The sequence below is a fragment of the Petromyzon marinus genome, chromosome 2, assembly GCF_048934315.1.
Source record: "Petromyzon marinus isolate PM22_M1 ecotype Great Lakes invasive population chromosome 2, UKy_Petmar_22M1.pri1.0, whole genome shotgun sequence".
Taxonomy (NCBI): Eukaryota; Metazoa; Chordata; class Hyperoartia; order Petromyzontiformes; family Petromyzontidae; genus Petromyzon; species Petromyzon marinus.
In genome coordinates, this window is record NC_133668.1 from 11,406,432 (window position 1) to 11,428,858 (window position 22,427).

The 22,427-nt window shown below is 42.9% G+C and overlaps 2 protein-coding genes across 2 annotated transcripts; both read left to right on the forward strand.

Annotated features, from left to right (window-relative positions):
- Window position 1: 1 nt before the first annotated feature.
- COL6A1 (collagen type VI alpha 1 chain) lies at window positions 2-15,250 on the forward strand. Its single transcript, XM_076069821.1, has 29 exons — window positions 2-109; window positions 2,380-2,538; window positions 3,039-3,168; window positions 3,700-3,900; window positions 5,477-5,624; window positions 6,398-6,508; window positions 6,827-6,847; window positions 7,399-7,419; window positions 7,544-7,588; window positions 7,725-7,778; window positions 7,895-7,939; window positions 8,077-8,103; window positions 8,791-8,817; window positions 8,971-9,015; window positions 9,130-9,183; window positions 9,342-9,404; window positions 9,772-9,834; window positions 10,104-10,157; window positions 10,280-10,315; window positions 10,444-10,506; window positions 10,888-10,950; window positions 11,791-11,853; window positions 12,788-12,850; window positions 13,273-13,323; window positions 13,686-13,721; window positions 14,038-14,100; window positions 14,268-14,333; window positions 14,473-14,508; window positions 14,632-15,250. Exons 2-29 carry the CDS (start codon window positions 2,412-2,414, stop codon window positions 14,704-14,706), a joined length of 1,851 nt encoding a protein of 616 aa, XP_075925936.1. The 5' UTR covers window positions 2-109; window positions 2,380-2,411; the 3' UTR covers window positions 14,707-15,250.
- LOC142925575 (collagen alpha-1(VI) chain-like) lies at window positions 14,804-21,285 on the forward strand. Its single transcript, XM_076068585.1, has 9 exons — window positions 14,804-14,828; window positions 15,246-15,254; window positions 15,432-15,565; window positions 16,535-16,632; window positions 16,943-17,129; window positions 17,864-18,035; window positions 18,318-18,347; window positions 19,074-19,197; window positions 19,932-21,285. Exons 1-9 carry the CDS (start codon window positions 14,804-14,806, stop codon window positions 20,434-20,436), a joined length of 1,284 nt encoding a protein of 427 aa, XP_075924700.1. The 3' UTR covers window positions 20,437-21,285.
- The last annotated feature ends 1,142 nt before the right edge of the window (window positions 21,286-22,427 follow it).

Consider the following 22,427-nt stretch of genomic DNA (forward strand, 5'->3'; position numbering starts at 1 on the left):
ACCACCTCCTCCTCCTCCTTCCCCCGCCAACCCCGCCCCCCGTCTCGGCCATCCTCAGCGCAAGATCCCAGACGTGAGGACCCGAAGACCTGACGACCGGCCTCTCAAGGTGAGCAGCTCCTTGCGCGCGGCCAGCCTTGCTTCACCATCACACCACACGCGTTCATCATCACCATCACCACCACCTCCACCACCCATGATACTTGCTGGGCACCCTCTTGCTAATCTCGCACTGCGCGCGCCTTGCATCCCTGGGCGTTGCGCGTTAACGCATCGGAGAGTCGCGGTGCGTTCTTGCACGCGGGGGTCATTTTCGTCGTTGCTCTGTTTGTATTTATCGTTTGACAACTCGAATATATATCGGTGTTAATACGTAATTGTGAATACGGTATCAGCAGTATTTCGGTGCAGTGTAAGCTTTTGTGCGTGTACGCATTTGATGATCGCACGCAGCAAGTTTATGCTCGCCAACTTTACTCCACGTCATTCATGCGCCGCGCTTTCATCGCCTGCTCTGAGAATGTGCGAGTCGCCTCCGTGGAGGGGTTGTGAGTCTCCTCCGTGGAGGGGTTGCGAGTCTCCTCCGTGGAGGGGTTGCCAGTCCCCTACGTGGAGGGCTTGCGAGTCTCCTTCGTGGAGGGGTTGCGAGTCTCCTCCGTGGAGGGGTTGCCAGTCCCCTCCGTGGAGGGGTTGCGAGTCTCCTCCGTGGAGGGGTTGCGAGTCTCCTCCGTGGAGGGTTGCGAGTCCCCTCCGTGGAGAGGTTGTGAGTCTCCTCCGTGGAGGGGTTGCGAGTCTCCTCCGTGGAGGGGTTGCCAGTCCCCTCCGTGGAGGGGTTGCGAGTCTCCTCCGTGGAGGGGTTGCGAGTCTTCTCCGTGGAGGGGTTGCCAGTCCCCTCCGTGGAGGGGTTGCGAGTCTCCTTCGTGGAGGGGTTGCGAGTCTCTTCCGTGGAGGGTTGCGAGTCCCCTCCGTGGAGGGGTTGCGAATCTCCTCCGTGGAGGGGTTGCGAGTCCCCTCCGTGGAGGGGTTGCGAGTCCCCTCCGTGGAGGGGTTGCCAGTCCCCTCCGTGGAGGGGTTGCGAGTCCCCTCCGTGGAGGGGTTGCGAGTCCCCTCCGTGGAGGGGTTGCGAGTCTCCTCCGTGGAGGGGTTGCCAGTCCCCTCCGTGGAGGGGTTGCGAGTCTCCTCCGTGGAGGGGTTGTGAGTCTCCTCCGTGGAGGGGTTGCCAGTCCCCTCCGTGGAGGGGTTGCGAGTCTCCTCCGTGGAGGGGTTGCCAGTCCCCTTCGTGGAGGGGTTGCGAGTCCCCTCCGTGGAGGGGTTGCCAGTCCCCTCGTGGAGGAGTTGCCAGTCTCCTCCGTGGAGGGGTTGCCAGTCCCCTTCGTGGAGGGGTTGCCAGTCCCCTAACAGCCTGTTAAGGTTATACGGGGGATATCTAAAATCCCGAGTTCGATTCGAGCTCATGACCAGTACAAATAACAGCAATTATTTGAACCGCTCATGTCTATTCAATCTTAAACGAATACAGTACCTGGTGCGATGCGTAAATATCAGCACTGGGGAGACAAAGGCGGTCGGCCGTGGGTGCTCGCCACACCACGCCCGTTCGTGTTGCGTGCCGGCCCTCTTAAAGGTGTTCGCTCACGGCACTTGCCCCAACAGCACTGTGTGGGCTATCGGATAGGTACGTAACGCATGTTTTTGGATAATACGTGGCGCATGATTCGTTGGGTGTGCATAACCATAGCGGCGCAAAACCTCTACAGCTCTCTAAAAACAATGCATCGAGTGGGTGATGCGTCACTGTGGTTTGCAAGTGCATTAGGGTGCGTAAACAGTGGCCAGGCTCGCCGGGGCAGTCGTTGACAAACTCGTCAGCGTGTTCGCTCCGCAGCCGTCACCGGGTTAACCCACGCCCCATCCCCTTTGCGCAGGTCTAGTCAGTAGCCTTTCGAGGCGTTGGCTTTTCTTCGCATCAACAATGTCCACATCACTGCTGGACACCCGCCGGTATCAGTTCGGTCTTGTTCCGTACAGGTTTTCATATTTGAACCCACTCTGTAGCAGCAGATCATGGTCTGCGCGTGCCACCACCACCACCACCATCGCATCATCGTAAGAACGCGATGTATTGCTGATGGTTGCCAGCTGTTGGTGATGTTGACTCTCGGAAATCTCAAATGGCCGGTGCTTGGGATGCTGGGGTGGCGGTGGGGGTTTGTTCTCTAAACACAACACAGCAGCTTCACCTCCCCCCTACACCGCGACGCGCCGGGCTCGCTCCTCCACGCGGCTCACTGCTGCTTGTGTGTGTCGCTAACCCAACTGCCGTGTGCGTTCGTGCAGCTCACCACTGTGCGTGTGGCTCACTGCTGTGCTTGCGTGCAGATCAGCAGTTGTAGGAGCCGCTGCTGCTGATCATGGAGCGGCCAGGACGCGTCTCATCCCTGCCCCGTGCCCTACTCCTCATCTGCCTCCCCCTTCTCGCATTCTTCCTCCACGACTCCGTGGCCCAGACTCGCGCTCGCAGCATTATGCGCGTAGAAGGTAAAATACGCTCAACTCAAAAAGACATGGATTCCTCTAAAGCGTTACAGTATTCACATTGGTCGTCGTCATTGCAGCGCGCATTTACTGAACATCTGTGAAAAAGAGCTTTATAGGTCATCGGATTCCACAATATAAATACATATCCTGATTCTGTATTGCCTCGATCCAGTTTTGTTATAGATACTTATACGTTGTATATACTGTGTACATCACGTTGATTACACTAATACATGGTCCACGTATTGAGGTTTTTACACGCGCAAATACAATTGCTGTGGAATTCAATGTAAGAGTAGGATGTCTCGGACTCCAGTCCTCCAATTTAAGAAACAATTGGTGAACAAATGCACGCAATGTTTGCTGTCATTACCCAGACTGAATTGAGGGCACTGGTAAATGTGGAAGGAGGATGGACAATGGGCAGTTGTTAATTTTGAGGTTGAGAATCTCTTGCTGTGACCCCCACGTCCAATGTGCGTGCCACCAAATGCCTGCAGAATGCCCGGTCGATATCTACTTTGTGCTGGACACGTCCGAGAGTGTGGCGCTGCGAATTAAGCCGTACGAAGCCGTGGTGGACAAGATCAAGGACTTTACCAACATGTTCATTGACAAACTCAACAACAGGTGCATATGCCAGCGTCACATAATATGGTCACGACTCAAATCACATCGTGAAGTCTTACAGAACGGTCTCAAACGCATACAGTGGCCTGTAAACCCTCTGGGAAAGTGACTTTAAAGATCTGAGACAATTACTATGGCTCGTGCCCCATGCATTTATCCTCCAATGAGACAGCTTCTCATTTTGCAGGCTCTGGGCAAATGCAGATTGGATAGTGAATATTGACACCGTTCAGTTTGCCACTTGAGCACACTGCATTGCTGCATTTATTGGAACTCAGGGTCCTGGCGCATAGAGGGCGCTATTTATTTGTGTATAACGTATATATGAGGGCACTGGCGTTTTATGTAAAAAGTGTATGGCTGGCTAATGTGATTATGCCATGCGCACACAGGCTTGTCAGTTGGGTTTTGTCCAGATCCTGACCCGCCCCTACTGGACATTTGTGGAAAAGAGCTTCATAGCTCATCGGATTTTTCTCGGATAAATAAAGATTCTGATTCTGACACCGCCTTCCTGGTTCCATGTCACAGGTACTTTCCGTGCGATCGGAACTTGACTTGGAATGCTGGAGCGCTACACTACAGTGACGAGGTGAAGTTGGTCAGTTCGATGGTGGAATTGCCATTCAAGAGAGCCGAACTGAAGAAGAACGTGAGCGCCATCCAGTACATTGGCCGTGGCACCCACACCGACTGTGCCATCAAGGAAGCCATCGAGGTGCTGCGGTTGAGGTGTGCTGCAGCTCTTCTCGTACTCACGCATCAAAGTGTTCCACATCTAAACTGTAAACTAAACTGATTTTTATTTTACCAGGTAAGGCCCACTGAGCTATATGGTTCTTTTTCAGAAGCCGCCTGGCCACAAATGATAGCTCGACGAAGTGGCTCATCATGTGGAAATTTATCGCGGGCAAATACTATAAACGCATGTTTCTAAATATGGAGGAAAAAAACGGAGGAACCCGAGTAAAATCCATGCGGGGGGGGGGGGACATCCAAACTCCAAATATACAGGTGTCAAGGTCAAGTTCGAACCCACGACCTCCTTGCATGACAGGCAAGGTAATTAATATTTCGCCACCGTGGAGTGATTTCTATGTATGGCCTTTATCCGGTGGTAGTGTATGACTTAGCCAGTGTCTACATTCCTATGGCAGGCCAGATATTTCCTAGAACAACCACTAATGACTTTTCCCACAAAGTGGGACCACCCCCAAAGTGGTACATGGGAGGAAACCAGAGTGCCGAGAGCAAAGCAAAACATTCGATCTCAGTAAATATTTTCTGGTAGACTGGATGGAGTAGGCGTGATGAGTAGCCACACCCAAAGCGAAAGGCATACTGGATGTGGTGGTGTGCCCGGTATGCAAATATCACTGGCCCTGATATACCTGGTTGAAATAAAGCAATGTATGCACAGTCAATAGCTTACTTGCTGTACATCCTTTCACAATTAATGCCACAATGTAGTCCTGAGATGAGTGTCTCACACACAAGATGGTGGCTTTCGTGCACCACCACACCCAGCATGTGATGAATTATAATGACGACTCTGCGGTCACAGAACAAACTTGACGCTTTAAAATAAGTTTCACGTCCTACAGTAGGATTGAAGCACAGCTTGAAAATAGACTACGATACGATTGCTTTTCATAAAGTTGGCATTTCATACTAAGAGAAATGTAGAAATATGCATTTCTGATAGACATTTCTTCAGCATGATTCTTGTTGAAGCTCAACAAGTGAATGTGTCAGTGGAACAAGGTTACGTGTGCTGTGAATTCTGGTGTCTTAAAATGTCTTCAACATTATGTAATGTAATTGAGTTGCATTTACATATCCTTGCTTTCCATAATTTCCCATGCAGTTTGAACAGTTAAAATATCTTACAATAATGGTGTGGTGTAATAGTCAGCATACTGAACTTGTTCAATCTCCTGGCGCGGCAGTTGAAACAATCGACAAGTTTCTTAAATCGCCCCTGTCTCTGTCCAGCCAGAAGTATAAATGAGTACACCACATTTAGTTGGCCGGCAAGCCGCATGTAATGTGGTAAGTGTGGGGTACTGACATCTCTTCCAAGACGTCTGGCCGGCGTAAAAGAGTCTGCCAAATACCCCCTAGAGGGGCTCTCTTTAGAACTCCCTCTTGCGGAGAGTCTTCTGCCAGCTCTAGCATGGGCAGTTACCATCTTGCAAGGTCACACATTCAGTTTTACCTTTGCAAAAATTGCGCACGCAAGCTTCAGCTCTTCGAAAGCACATTGGCGAAGTGGAATACGGTGTGTGCCCCCCAAATCGCACGGCAGGCGGAGCAACAAGTACATCGTCGTTGTGACAGACGGGCACCCACTGGACGGATACAATGAGCCTTGCGGCGGCCTCACCCACGTGGTGGATAATGCTAAGGGGCTCGACATCAAGTTCTTCGCCGTGGCCGTGACCCCCAAGCACGTGGTGAGTGCCAGGGCAGCTCCTGGGTCATCCGTGTTTCCCGTGCTGTTTGGTCGAGAAATTCAGTAAGTTCAGGGGGCCTGGCCAAACAGATGAGAAGATGTAAAGGCAAAGGAAATAGAGTGTACGCTTATCCACTTATTTGCATAGTCATATGTGCGTACGCTGAATTCAGTTCACCGATGATGATATCAGCTGAAACGTGCTCAATCTCATCAGATCTCAGAAATTAAGCAGGGTTTGGCTTGGATAGTGCTTGGATGAGTCGCTAACAATGCACAAGCCGGTTGTCATTGGGCTACAGCGCTATGTTATGGGAAGCACTGCAGGAAAATCTATTGGGAAACTGTACTTGTATGCTCCCATATGCTTTCCACCTTCACCAATCCACACTGCTCAGCATGGTTAAGTATGGTCAAATAATCCCCACGATTTGTGCAGTGTGCAAAGGCCCTCAATTTAGATTTGAAAATCTATATCAGTGTCAGTTACAGCAGGAAAGTGTATGGCTGGCTAATGTGGTTATGATATCAGTGGTTATCACAGCATATATCTTACAACATCGATGTTTCATGGCACCTGTGACTCATAATGTTAATTTATTATCACAACACAGTCATATTTTCGATGGTGTTCATTTTGCGACATATGTAAATACGCTCTGTCTCTGACAAACGGCAGCATATCCACGTGGAAACCAGGCATCAAATTGTGCGCAAGTGACTTGGCTTCGATATCGAGTGACGTTGTTTATGTGTGATGTGTGTTCTCTTTAGGAAACTCGCCTAGCTTTGATTGCTTCAGGTCCAGACTACAGGAAAAACTATTCAGCCACTGACAACGACATAGCAAACAACGAAGTCATCACAGACATCTTGGAAACTATTGTAAGTGCGCTTGGACGCCTTCATGGCAGGCCTGCTGAATGCTGATGGGCGATGACCTTGATTTATTATACACCGTTACGAAATTTGAGAGACTTTGAACATTAAATATACAGAGTTTTAGTGTATTTAGAACCAACTTACGAATGTTTTTCACTCAAAATATTTTTTTCCAATTGCATGTATTTTAACTGGCCCTGGATATACAATAAGTCGTCACACAGAAGATTGAATGTCACTTGTAATACATGGCCGTGTCGAGTACGTGTGTGTGTGCGAATTGGTGAAATTAAACACTACTTCCCCATTTTCTTTTTTCAGTACAAACAAGTTAAAGACCACGTAAGTATTTTTGAAGATTGAAAACTACTGATCAACAAACCAATATAGCACGCATTAAGCTTTAAGAATACTAATTTCTAATAATAGTGTTTTGAATGTTAGTCTTGGACGCCGTTACTGTGATTATAACACGGTGCAATGTAATGTGGCTGGTGGGGTGTCACTGGCTTGCTGCACAGCCAGTGTGTGGTCACATCAGAGACCATCACTGGCATCGCATAGTCATGGGACTTGGGAGAGCTCTGTCCAGTAGAGATGTCCATTCACGTGACACGAGGCTGTGTGGGATTCTGTTTACAAACATTTGTTATAGCGGTTCGGATGATTAGACTCAACATCTAAACAATTATAGGAAAGAAAAGATATCACCAAGAAGATGATTCTCCAACTTTAGTAATTTCACCTCCGGACGTTTCAACAGCCAATCCTGAGACCGGCACATTTTAATTCCTTCTGGTTCTTTTTGTATCAATTGCTCACACTGCTGGCATCACGAATCCCAAGTAGTTTGTTCGCAAAACTAACTTGTGTTTTTGTTTCTTCTCATTAAGTGCTGCACCTTCGAATGTGATGTAAGTACCTGAGGTTTTGAAATACTTAAAAAAGCATCCATAAACACAAACACAAGTTCACCAAAAGTCTTAAAGGTGTGCAAAATGATGCCAAGTGAGCATTGCTCTTCTCGTTCATTGACAGGCACCCCGTGGAATCTCTGGAACCGCAGGTGACAAAGGTGACCCTGTAAGTACTACAACACTCACGAGCCACGTGTATTGCACCATCTGCACCCGTATCAGTGCATTATAGGCATAGTTGATGCAGCATTGGTAGCGCACATGATGGCTAACAGGCAGATGCTTGCACTGTTCCTCTCCAGGGCTCAGGCGGGAAGAGAGGACCGCCTGGTCGAGCAGGCTCCGATGGCCTCCCGGTAGGGTTGACATCAGCACCCATGGCACATTCCTACAGTCGCCACTCTTGTTGCTCGCTGTTACTGACGATGTTGACAGTATACACATCGATAATGTAGATGGAAATGTTTCGCAGGGTTTGGCTGGTGACATCGGGCCTCCAGGGCATCCGGGTGAGAAGGTATGATGACATTAATGGGCCCATTTTCATGCCGTTCATTTTGCTTTACACAAAAAAATAAGTGTGTTATTGTAAGCGCGTTAATTTTACTTCAAGGCATCATGCATACCGTTGAATCTTTGTTTTGTTTTTTATAGGGTGACCGTGGAATTATTGGAGATAAGGTAACAATCCAGTCACACAAATAAGCCCTGTTGAATAAAGATGCGTTGCATAATACAGTACTTGTATATACCAATGTAAGCTAATTGTATAAATGCTTCATTAACAGAATATTTTTTAGTATTTAAGCACGATATAAGTATAATTATACTATACAATACATGCAAAAATATACTTACATTTTGCAAAGTTTAATTTGCTCATTTAATTGCTGTGTGCTGTGAAAGTAAAAATTGGAATTGCATTTCGCAAAATCATTTGATGTAGAGCTGTAACAGTTAAAAGCCCGTACGTACACAGATACAAATAAAAAAAAAAGCTAAATATTCGAAGTAATGAAAAATTCCTCTGGGTCAAGAAACTACATTTTGTAAATGTCAGGAAAATCATGAGTACGGTCATTGTGCTGATAGACCATGGTGGTATACCCAAAAAGTGAAGCAGTAAGTGTACATGTTCATTGCACCATACAGTTTTAAAAGTTATTTCTCTGGTTGACTCCGTTATGCATCTATTTGCTCAATTGTGTATCTTTTTACTAACTTGAGACATACAGGCGAGTCCACTAGTAAGGCAAACTGCTGAAACTAATGACACCTGCTTAGAACACGTGTGAAATTGAGCGGTGTTTTGATTAACGTGCTATCTTGTGCTTTTGTTGATGTCTGCCATCATCTCCCGTTTACCAGGGTGGAAGAGGAGGACAAGGCCAAAAGGTTTGACTAGCGCACCTCAGGTCTTACTTAATGGTGTAATATTTTTTTAAATGTCACACTTCATATGTACTATCATTTATTTAATACCCTTATATTTCACCATACTTTCATCCACCGACTGTTTGCTGACATGTTCTTATTTGTGCTACCCAGGGAGACAAGGGTTTGCCTGGGATAGACGGAAAGGACGGACTGAAGGTAATATGCATTTACAATGCAGAACCATGGTCATCTCTTGTCCACTGCATCCTGCACCATTGCAGCCTGTGACCAGCTCGTTTAACCCAGACCTGTCTTCGCTGTTTCTTGCAGGGTGATCATGGATACGCCGGGATTCCGGGCTGTGTTGGAGACCCAGGCAATGATGTATGTGTCTTAATTCAAACACAATCACAGCAAATGTACTCTAGACAAACATATTCGGTATGAACGTCAAAAGGTTGTTGGAAGCAGCTATTGTTGGTGCTAATAGGACAAGACCATAACACAAGGCTTGTGTTCACAGTAAGCCTGTGCCGTTACAGGGAGAACATGGAGAACCGGGTCCCAAGGGAGATGCTGGATTGTTTGGCAAGAAAGGCCAAAAGGTAACATTTAATTACATTTACACATTTGTGAACATTAATCATTAATGTCTGGGTCTATCCCAGGACCTGCTGACGAACGTTCGCCACGTTGTGTGGTTCTTCCAATTGCACCTACCTGGCACATTGCCAAAAGTTTATGATGATTGAATACATTTAAGTGTGTGTGTGTGTGTGTAAAACATATAAACAGGCCCAAAATGGCAGACATGCAGGCTTGTCGTGTTCAGGTGTTTCTTATCTTATCTAGGATTTTTTTTATAGCTGGATCCATGTGCTGTGATAGCGCCTATTGGGGGCACAGATGCTTGTGCTTTCTTCCCAGTGCTTTACTTGACTGAGATTAATCTTGTGGTATTTCCCTGCGCAGGGTGAAAATGGTGACGAAGGTACTCCAGGCCCTCCCGGTATAATGGGTACTGCAGGCCCTAAGGTATGGCAGAGACGAGACGCACTGCAGCCTTGAACATTGTAACATGATTCGTTATCAGCACAGCAAAAGCGTGTGTGTTACACAATGCAAAAATGTACCTCCTCAAGAATTATCGCTCATATTATATCGGTAATAATATCAAATTGTTGCCGGACCATATACATTTGCTAAATATACAACTGTGTAAACCCATCCAGCATCACTTAAATATGTTTTTTTACTGCTGTGTGTGCAAAATACTGTATTAACTTTTACATTATGTTTTCTAGGGCAATCGTGGTCGCAATGGGCTAAACGGAGTAAAAGGAGAGAGGGGTGATGAAGTATGTATAACCTCTTGTGCACACGAGTGTTGCAGATGTTTCTAATGTATGTATTATAATCTATGTCACAATTTAATATTCAATAACATTTATCCTGGTGATTGTGTGATTTGTCTTTGTAGGGAGACTTTGGAGGTCCAGGAATACCTGGATTAATAGTAAGAATATTTTATTTAAATATATGCGAAGTGAGAGGGGTGTGTTGTTTCTTGACTATGCCATTGTCTTCTTTGCTGTCTCTGTAAGTGCAAACTTACATCGGAATATTCTTGCACATGTCTGCTAGGGCTCCAAAGGCGACCCAGGAATGATTGGGCCTCCGGGCAATCGTGGAAGCAAAGGTGACAAGGTGAATTCTCAACGTACTCACATACTCGTTATCAGAGTTGTTAATCTCACCAGACATCAGCTGGTGTTTCTCACAAGTAATGGCGGCCCAAGGACAAACGTGGAGGATGGAAATTTGACAATGTAAACTCCAATAGAATATTGCATATAAATGTTACACAAAACTATTTAGAAATGCGGTAAACATTACAGAGGTGCTGTTATTTAAATGTTAACATGCCTTTTTACAACAGCCTACTATGTGTATGCCATACACACGTGACATATATCTTTTTTTTCAATGAAAAGATGTGTTTACCAAATTTGCATGCGAATATGTGAACTTACCTTTTCCCCTCGATGCTGCAGATTACTTCCCCTGATTATATATATATTTTTGCAGGGAGTAAATGGCGCGATTGGTCCAGATGGACATGAAGGTTTTTCGGGCGACGTTGGCAAGCAGGTACCATTAGACTCAGGCACCACATGGATATCCCAGAGAAATGTCTGATGGGGTCACCAACCTCAAGAGGTGATGCAACATTACATGCTGAAAAATGCTCAAGAGGCTTCACGGTTTCATTTGGCTTCAATGAGTTTATGCTGGTATTGCTTCATTCGTAGGCTTGGATGAGTCATTATGAGGCCTCTAATGGTGGACAGCAAGGCAGCACTAGGCCATTTCTGCACCCCGATGCTGCAAGTAGAACATATTTCAATTGTATTGGTCAATTAATACAGAAGCAAGCCAATCACAGTGCCAGAATCTTCAGACCACATTTCTTCCACTGAATTGACTTGGAGAAACCCAAAGAATAAGGGACATCTTGCCTCTTTAATTGCATGCATTACAATATCCTTTCTTAATTTACACTGATTAATTTATATTAAATTTCGATTTAAAGCTTTCGTGACTGCAAGGATTCATCTTCTTTGGTTCTTTCGGTAAAGTCACGAAGAATGAGAATAAAATAATAAATTGATAAAATAAAATAACACAATAATATTCTCACGACGTTTCGGCCACAACACAAGCGGCCTTCATCAGGTGACGTTTCGGCCACAACACAAGCGGCCTTCATCAGGTGAAGGCCGCTTGTGTTGTGGCCGAAACGTCGTGAGAATATTAGTGTGTTATTTTATTTTATTCTCATTCTACGTGACTTTACCGAAAGAACCAAGGAAGATAATTTATATTAATTCCAAAATGTATGGGTACATTAGGGTGAATTTTTACATACTGTTGTGCATTTGCTTGTGGTCTTGTGTACCTAACACCTCTTCCCTCTCGTCTCCTGCGCAGGGTCCCAAAGGTAGGCCAGGTGCCAAAGGTCATAAAGGCGAACCGGGCATCCCCGGGGAAGAGGTGTGCCCTCTATATTGCTCAAATAATACTGTGTGTTTTGATTTAAAGCTTTCGTGACTGCAGGGATTCATATTCTTATTTTTTTCGGTAAAGTCACGTAGAAGGGAAACAATAAAATAAAAAATATATAAAACAATAAAATCATCACGACGTTTCGACTGCAACACAAGCAACAAGTAATCATCATCAGGTGTGAAAACCACAGCAAGATTTTTTTTTCAAATTTTCTTGCTGTGGTTTTCACACCTGATGATGATTGCTTGTGTTGCAGTCGAAACGTCGTGAGAATTGTATTGTTTTATATTTTTATTATCTTATTGTTTCCCTTCTACGTGACTTTACCGAAAGAACCAAGAATATGAATACTGTGTGTGTAAACTTAAACACGTGTCATGTGCTGCTTAGATTTCTTATGAGTTTACAGAGTAAAAGGCGACCATACTTACTATTTTGCCGATGGAATACAGGCATGGATTCACGAACGCATTGAAATATTAATTTCAAAATTTAAAGGTATTTCTGAGCAACATATTCTGAAGTATTTGTTTTATTTAAATGTCAAGGCTCAACATGTTCATTGCTGTGATTGTGTTGCTGCTGGTACTGGTAGCAACAAACTTCAGAAAATAATAATCCAGCATACTACATAACTGCCCTTGCTATATAGCATATGGAAAACTATGCCGTACAGTATAATGTATACATGAGCCAGCTGGCGGGCCTCACTAAAGCGAAAATGGAAAACTGCTAAACTACTGCACTGGTAAATGGCTCCGTGAAATGTTGGGTTTTGCAGCAACTCTTGAGACAGTAAATCAGATGCTATGATAGGACATTGCAATGTGAGTGTATGTGTGTGTAAATAATGTATGGGTTAATTGTTTCCTTCCATAGCCCAAGATAATATATCCATACTGGTTGTCGGTCGTTTTAGGGTTCTGATGGACCAAAAGGAGTACCAGGGCCCATTGGAGAGCAGGGCCCTGTAGGAATGAGGGTAAGGTGGCAATTTACAACACTGCCACTCATCCTCAATTAGCCATAATTCATTCCATGTATGTTCAAGCATTGTGTCATTGCACTCACCAATTCAACCCTCATCACTGATAATTCCAGTATTTTTAAGCATACGTCTCTGGACAACATCTGACCTATATTTCTGCACGACATAAAAGTTTGAATTAACATTGTGCTTCCCAAAAATGCACTTCGAGGATTAACAGGTTCAACCCGGACTGCACTATAATCGTCATGCTTGGACATGTGGACATGTTTTGACTACATATATATTATTTAAATTACTGCTGATAACATTGATTAATGTGTATGCAATATTTTAATGATGTGGCATGTTGCTGAAATGTAAGTGTATATCAAATTCTGTTGCTGATGTTCAAAATGTGGGTGTTGCACTCCTAGGGTGAAGATGGCACTCCTGCAGAGGGCATTAAGGGACAGCAAGGCTTCCCTGTGAGTTACTCCCTTCCCTTTGTTCAGCAGTTACTGCATTTTTGAGGAAGTATTATTATTTCTTATGTGAATTCACCTTTGAAATGTTAGTTTATATATTGCAAATGTTGCGTGAATACTGTGTTTAAGGTAAAATAACTGTGCTCTATGAATTGAGTTGACCTTGGTTTGGGTGTGCTATGTGTCTTGTGAGGTGCAAAATATTGTATTTCTGTTTTCTTGTACAGTGTTGTGAGATGCAGTTTTGCATGACCGACTTGATATGAAATGTATTATTATTTATTTTTCATGAATGCAATAAACGGGAGAAACTATGCCTTATCAGCTTCAGTGATCTCCATGCTGTTCATTTCCGTCCCCAGGGAACTTCAGGGCAGAGAGGGCCTTCGGGTGACAGAGTGAGAATTCCAGCAGCCACAAGCACTGCCTATGAAATCTCATGTTTTAACATTTATCTTTGTACACATATTTGGGGAATGAAATAATTGTTATCAAAATGCTTATTAGTATATATTTTTCCAATCTGTGCACAAAGACATCGAGATACACATACTGTATAACGGATTTTTTTAAGTTTTTGTTGTTTATTACATTTTCAGAGGAGTAAAGCGAGCAGTTCATGAGCACTGCGTGCTGTGATTTCCCTGTGGAAGAGATAGTAAATATTCTATTCGTAAAGAGCAACTCCATAAATGTCGTTTTCCCCCTGTACAGGGTCCTAAAGGGTTCCCTGGATTAAAGGGAGACAGAGGAGAATTTGGAGATGCTGGTGAAGATGTGAGTTTGGTGCAAACCACAATAATCGTTTATATTATTTAATCGTCGTAATAACGCTTTAAACATGTAACTGCTAAACAGTATGCATGATAGTGACTTTAGTTGCAATACTTGTTTACCAAAGTTTTTATTGCCTAAATTAACAAATGTGAAATCTTTCCTTGCAGCAAAACATAAATGGCAAGGGAGGCCCTAAAGGACCAAAGGGATATCCCGGGCCGCCTGGCGACATAGTGAGATGCCACCTATTGTTACCATTTCTCTTCGTGTTTACATTCACATTGTGTTCTTAAAGGTAGAATACAATAGCATCGTTTGAACATTGACCATTGCCTCACGCACTGACTAAAAGGATTGAATTTCTCTTCCCAGGGTCCACCAGGCAGTCCAGGAAAACCTGCAATCGATGTGCGTAATTTCCAGTAATATCTACCACGTGCACGTTATAATTGCATAGTACAGTTATGTGATGCATAATCATAGAGTAGCTTTGAATTTTCCTTGAAAGAATACAAATATTTGTCGTTGCAGGAATGCGAGATGCTGGATATAATTCGCCGCATGTGTTGTAAGTATAGTCCGATTATTATGAGAACATTGTCATAATTAACGGTGAAGAAAAATAACACTTCGTATGTCCCTGCACTCTGCATGTTAAGGAAAACTGCTCATCCGTTTGAAATAAACACTTGCAAACACAAATATGTATGAGAATTGTTCTGAGAAAAGTATTGTAAACCACAAGAGCTCAGGCATCAATTAAATGCTTCCTTGTGATTGCACACTTGGCTACATAATGAGCATGTGGGTATGGTTGAAGAAACTCACTTCAAAAGGAATTTGCATTGAGAACAAGAAAAACATGTTTTTGTATGAATTGACATGTTTGTGTCTTGGATAATATAACCCTAATTTAAATTGTATACAGAAGAAAACGTGTGGTGTAAAGGGTACATAACTTGATATAATTTTCCATAAATGGAAAAAATATGTTGACTTCATAAAAACAAAGTCTAGACAATCACTCTTGGCCTTTAAAAGCTGAAAATAAGAACCACATTGGTAGCCTTAAAATATATCTGAATTGTGCTAGGAAGTGACTAATTATACATTATCTTTTTTGCCTCTCCTGTATTCCCCCCCAGCCTGCTGTGGTAAGCAATATGCTTTTTTATATTCCTTGAATTGATTTATTTATGTATTACATAACACATCTTTATTGCAACATCTAGTTTATTTTCTTGATACTGTCATTGAAAATTATGCACATTCGAGCTCAATGGGCTTTATTTCAACGTGTCATTGTGATGTGTGTGTGTGCCCAATGTCAGAGTGCAAGTGTGGGCCTGTGGAACTGATCTTTGTGCTGGACAGCTCCGAGAGTATTGGAACGGAGAGCTTCACCATATCTAAGGAGTTCATCATCCAAGTTCTCAACCGAGTGGTCGACAATGAAAATATAAAGGTACGTCCTCTAAGGAGGCAAATCCACAGACACGAACCAAAACATTTATTATGTTGAACTTCGTTTGCACTGTACGTAGCCAACCGTGCTAATCGGAGGTGCGGGCAAGGACAACAAATTGAACAAAAAAATCAGTTCTTAAGAAATTAGTTTTCAAACATGTTTAGTCGTCAACTTTAAATAAACCAGTTACAAGGCCACTGAGTGCAATCGTCTCTCTGGCAAGGGTGACTTGAATCAGAAAATAATAATACAGTCAAAAGAGCAGTCAATATACAGTGCACATATCAGCATTGTGAAACAGCAGTCAAGACAACATCACAAAACACAATGACACATTCAACTAACAGGAGAGTAACAGTAGAGTAAAATGTCATGCATAGTAGATCGTGACCAATGCTATGATGCATAATTGATAGTTGGGTCAGATTGCGTTGGTAAAATGTGTGGCATACACCCTACTCCACCTCGACAGAGCTATTTGGAAATTTGTCGCGTGATGAATAAAGTGCCAATTTTGTACCACTTCCGCACATTGAACAGTTGCGGGTAATAAATTGGCACGTATGTTCACGCTACAACTTTTATTCATTGGATGTGTGGAATGGAGGATTATATGACACACTTTTAAAATGTGTATTGATATCTTTGAGATCTATATTTCTCAGGTAAGACTATGCATGTATTAAATTAAATGACTGTAATGTGCAATTACACTGATTTCTAACCTTCCCACTGGCTGTAATTGAGAGTAAACAGACTTAGTTTACAGTACCCAGCTTAAACAAAAAGTCAAACGTTGTGCAGATGTGAACTTGTTTCACACGATATTGTAAATGTTTGGTATTATGCGATGATATCCTGCATTTCAAGAGTTTATATTGAAGCCTGATGGAATGTAACAATCTGTAGTCACCCCTCTTTAGGAAAGCACCTGTGCACTCTCCTGAACAACGTCTTGATCCTCAGGAATCCAACATAATGGTGGTGCAGTACAGTCACGAAAAAACCGAGGAAATGATCAACTTCAAAGATTCCTCCATCAAGTCCTTAATGGATTTTAAACGGTAACAAATATATATTTTTTATGTTTAACTTATTTATAATTCATTATCAGTCGGCTCTTTTTTGAAGGTATTCGTTGTTTTGATACCTCTCTCTGGCTACGGACTCTCGAATGCCACATTTACCATTCGTCTTATGTCACCTCGTACTCACTTCTGCACCAAGGTCACCCATTACGATTTTTAAATGCAGTTTAATCCTCATTTTAGTTGTTGGGTCATTTCTTCATACATTTGGTCTACTTCTTCATTACCGTGGCTCATCATGCTGTTGATAAATAGCAAATAACGCTCCTGTGGTTTTTATTTGCAGGGCTATCAAGAATCTCAACTGGATCGCTGGAGGAACATACACAGGACACGCTCTCGATTTCACGAAGAAAATGCTGGAGAAGACGCAGAACCCCAACCGCGTGGCCATTGTGTTGACGGACGGGCGCAACGATGATAAAAGGGATGTCAAGTCCCTCAAGTCACTCTGCAATCTGCCTGGCATACGTGTAAGTTCGCATACGTGTAAGTTCGCATACGTGTACGTTCACATATGTGTAAGTTCACGGATCCAAATGTTCACATATGCGAACTTACAAGTTCACATACGTGTAAGTTCACATGTCCAAATGTTCACAAACGTGTAAGTTCATATATGTGTAAGTTCAAATGTCCAAATGATGGCTAACATTCATATAACCGTAATTACACCATGGGACTGATTACACTGTGCAACAATGATTATTTTTGAGTTTTTTAAAAAATGTTCCTGCTGCTTGGTGTCTAAATATTTTGTAGTCATTTTTGTATGACTTTAGTATAAATACATGTTAATTTTGATTCATATGTTGCTTTTTTCTGACTTCATGTGAACGAAGAGACACACGTTTGCCCATTTTCTCATTGAAAATAGGTAAATTTCAAAATATCACTGTCCTGGTCACAAAAGCAAAGTTTGTGGGGAATAATAGGCATTTTACATACTTTAGGCATAAGCATTTACGAAATAACATTTACTAACCAAGAATAAAAATTGTGTTGGCATAGTGTTGTCATTTTACGTATCATGCCGAACTTCTGTATAAGCATACGTAAACTATAGAATACCAAACAATACCATGTGAAAATGTGTGCTCATCAGGTTCATTATCCTGTGCTGAAATTCCTTGACTACAGCACTGACGTTGCATAAGTGTTGACATAGTCTCACAGTGTTCTTCGGATTTGGATATTTACGTTTCAGGTTAGAGGTGTGGGAGTGGGAGATGCCTTTAAACGGGGGCCAAGGGCAGAGGGCATCACAGATATTGAGTGCAATGCCAAAGCGAATTCCGACTCCGTCTTGGCCGTTGCCTCCTACGCTGAGCTTCTGGACGATTCCTTCCTGGAGAACGTCACCAACGTCATCTGCAAAGGTCTTCACAGCCAGTGGTTGCCTTGTCTCATACACTTTACGTTGCTTAGACATCTTCATATTGTGTGTGTATAGTTTAGCAAATGTTTAAGTGAATTATGATTTAACAACAAAAAACTTGGGACAGATACCATGTAATGAGTAAGGTGATGGACTAGGTTTCTGTGAAAAAAATTAAGTTGCTTGGAATTATGAACAATTGCTGCCCAATGCATGAAACTAAATTATTTTTACGACTTCATTGCAAATGATGATTTCACGTTTGTTTTTTTGTTTTTTTCAGATCGGAAGTGTCCAGATTTTACTTGTCCTGGTAAGATATGTCATTAGTATCCAAGGTTATGGTCCTATAAATGTGAAATGACCAATAATCTTACAGGTTCTGTATTAAATTTTGATTTAAAGCTTTCGTGACTGCAGGAATTCATATTCTTGGTTCTTTCGGTAAAATTACGTAGAAGGGAAACAATACAATAATAAAAATATAAAACAATAAAATTATCACGACGTTTCGACTGCAACACAAGCAATCATCATCAGGTGTGAAAACCACAGAAAGAAAAATTTGAAAAAATTGCTGTGGTTTTCACACCTGATGATGATTGCTTGTGTTGCAGTCGAAACGTCGTGAGAATTTTATTGTTTTATATTTTTATTATTTTATTGTTTCCCTTCTACGTGACTTTACCGAAAGAACCAAGAATATAGGTTCTGTATTGTGTTGTACCTGCGCATCGTGAGATTTTAAATCTATCATCATTCAACAACAATATGTATAGGATATAAAACATATAATTTACGAATGAAGTTGTTCATTAATCGATGTATGCTTTTATCGTAAATTGCTTTGGAATCTGTATGAAGAAATATTTAAGGCATTTGAAACAGACTTTATATGTAACTCTTTGGAACTGGTATGAAGCTGTATATGAATAAGATTTGTTTTATTTATTTTTTGTCACAGCAAGCATAACAATGTACAGGATTTGACAGTCAATTGTTTTCTTTCCCTGCTGCTATATTACTGTTGTCTGTGTAGCTGGCTTCACCGTGCCAACAGACCTCATGATGTTGCTGGACAGCTCTGCTAGCATTGGCGAAAAGAACTTCAAAAGCCTCAAGTTGGTGGTGGAGAAAGTGGCCAAGCGATTACTCGTGCCAAAGTATGTTCCCGAGCAGGGTTCTCAAAACTAGAGCATTTCTTTATACTGGTAGGAAACGTAGTGGACTGGAAGCCCAACCGGGATTAATTCACAGGAGGCAGGGGATTAATTGTGTATGTCTGTGGATGTCTGTCCACGTGTATCCGGACACCCGGATAAAATGGGAGGGGTGGGCTGGGTGGAGAGGGGAGGGTGGGGAGGGGCTGGGTGGGGAGGGTGGGGAGGGGCTGGGGAGGGTGGGGAGGGGAGGGTGGGAAGGGGCTGGTTGGGGAGGGTGGGGAGGAGCTGGGTGGGGAGGGTGGGAGGGGTGGGGCTGGGTGGGGAGGGGCTGGTCACCCCGTGGTGCCCTTATAAAACTCAACATTTCACCTACTCACGCTGGCTTGTGCCCACCCTCACAGTCGGACATATTTGCGGAATACACCACGTGGTGCTGCCGCCGTTGACCCTGGCCATTGACCAAGCAACCCAACGTTCCTACCAGCTCCCTCCGCAGGAATGTGTTCAAAATCATCATGAATCTCTTGCAAGGATAGCGAGGCTTTTTTTAATGAAAATAATCATGATTACATGTCTTAAGTCTTTGTTATTTCACGTGGAATATATATTTTAAGTAAATGATAATGAAACGACTGTTTATAATGATGAATCTGCCGTTGCTACTGCTGCTGTTGCTGCTGCTGTTGCTGCTGCTGTTGCTGATGATGATGATGATCATACTAATATGCTTACAGGGACAGGAGTGCCAGAAGTACGACCCGCGTAGGAGTCATTCAGTTCAGCAACACCAAACAACAGGAGGTTGTAAGTGAATTCGACACCAACGCCACGCTGGTGGCACAAAGGATCCATGAAAAAACATTCCTGGGAAGCACCACAGATTTGCCGGACGCACTTCGCTTCACGGCCAACTACATAAACAGCAAGGCCGAGCCTGTGGCCAAGACCAAGCGGCAATTGCTCATATTCACAGACGGACACGTGCAAGACAGCAAGCAGAGTGCTCTGGTAGCCCAAATTAAAGAATTGATTAAAGCTAAAGTCAACATTCATGTCGTGTCCATGGGAGAGAATGTGAATGAGAAGGTGCTCTCCATACTCGTGACGGGAGAGGCGAACACCAAGAAAATGGATGTCATGCAGGAGAAGGTCATCCCCGTCGTGGACTACGATGTCCTCAGCAATGACATAACCTACCAGAAGATCGCTCACAGGATTTCCAAAAATCCCACAGCCTAAGTAGCTTCCTCAGTGTATGCATTCCCAGAGTTAAAACTAACGCGTCATGCACATTAACAAAGACGTGAGCTCAGTTAAGATTTGATCACCTCTGAAAAACGGAACATTGTCCCGCGACTGTCATGAATTGTGAAAAAATATAGACTGTGCATTTAAAGTTTAGGGAGCATACATTTGATATCACAAAGGGGTGAAAGCAGCATTTTACATTAAGTTTTATCGTGCCATTTCTTTTCCCATTTTTATATGATCAAAGCTGTTTCCTATTTTGTAATCAGTTTGGAAATGCAGAACAAGTTACGCTTTAAAAAGTTAATTGGGAGAAATTTTAAACCTCTGTGTAGTAGTTTATATTTGTTTCTTAATTAAGTGAGTTTGATATATAGACCAGGAGCTGGGATAAAATAACTAATTAAATAGTGCAACCTTGTAGAATCGCAGGAAAAAACACAAAAGCAGATGGAAAATACATCACGAGTTTACATTTTATTGTCATTTAAAATGTGCTGATTATTTTATCATACGTATTGCAAGTAATCATTGATATTTTGTTTTACACACTACATGAACACAAGTTTTATCTTTGCTATTTTTTACATTGATTATAGACCTTCCTATTTCACTATTTCACATCTATAACATTTTTCCGAGCTCTGCTTTAGCATTGCAATTAATACTGAAATTTTTACTTTTCATTCACTGATGGTTATCCTCTTGTGCTATCACAGTTCATCGAAGTATAAACTGAGCACTGTCAAGTGTATCGTATACTGTTTGTGGTTTAAACTTTGGATCGTTATTTGTATTCATCGCCTATAAAAACAATAAAATGGTGCTAAATTGAAGAAAGAGTTTGAGGTTGTCTTTTTTTATCTGAACAGTTAAAAGCTATCAATCCACTGCTGGATGAAAGCTTCCCCATACCGTGTCAGTCATGGGGATTGTTTAACACCGTATTTCACCACACTGGTCAGTGTGGTTCGGTGAAGAGGGACCCAAGGACCAGTTCAGATACCACCACTGCTGCTAGGCATGGCTGGGAAACAAACTAAGGTCTCCTGGTTCGTAACATAGTACAAAAATCACTGCTCTATCACTCCACCCATAAAATGGGTATTTTCTAACATAGGCCACGCTCCCTTTCCAGAACCTCCAGGCTGGTTCCTGGAGCTTCTCGACTGACTCCGCCCTTCACCTTTAGCCCAGATACTCCCCCCTTATAATAAGGCATTACGTAATGCAGCCATAACTTAATTACCCCTTCAGGCCGGCAGGTGTCACCCTGTCATTACACGAGTAACAAATTGGCATGTTTTGTTTACGTCACAAATCTTACTAATTGGCTGTGTCGGGTGGTGGTGGGTTTGATGACACATTTATATCATGGGACCTCCTTTGTCAGTACCAAAATACGAGAATAGGTTTTCCCCTTTTTTCTAGCCACAAAACAGGTGTTCAGATGTTAAAACACCAAACTGAAACCTTTTACAAGGAATCATGTCTGCATTAACTACGACACTTGTGGTCAGAATGCAAACAAAAAACATACTCTGATAATATATGCATTGTCTTTGAAACTGATTGGTCCAATCAGGGGAAAACCTAGTCCGACACATTTATATTTACGCGATCTAACCCAAAAAAACTTATGAAGAATATTGGTCGCGAAAGCCTACGAGTTAAACTGCCTGTATTCTGCAACGTTTCCAAACATGTGTTTGTTCTTGGATATATTTAAGTAGCAATAATAACGTTATGTTTCAAATTGCACAACGAAATAACATCACACGGCACATGATATGTGGCATTGCAAGATAGGGTCACATATAGTGGCCTCATGGGTAGGGGATGGACCGTGCAAGGCACCTTGGCCATTTTAGGCAAGCGAATTACTTCTTTCAGCGAAGTTTTTTGTATCCAGTTTTTAGGCAACCCTTTGATCAATTTGTCCAGTTTTCTTTAGGGTAAGTCCCAATTGCATTGTAGTATTC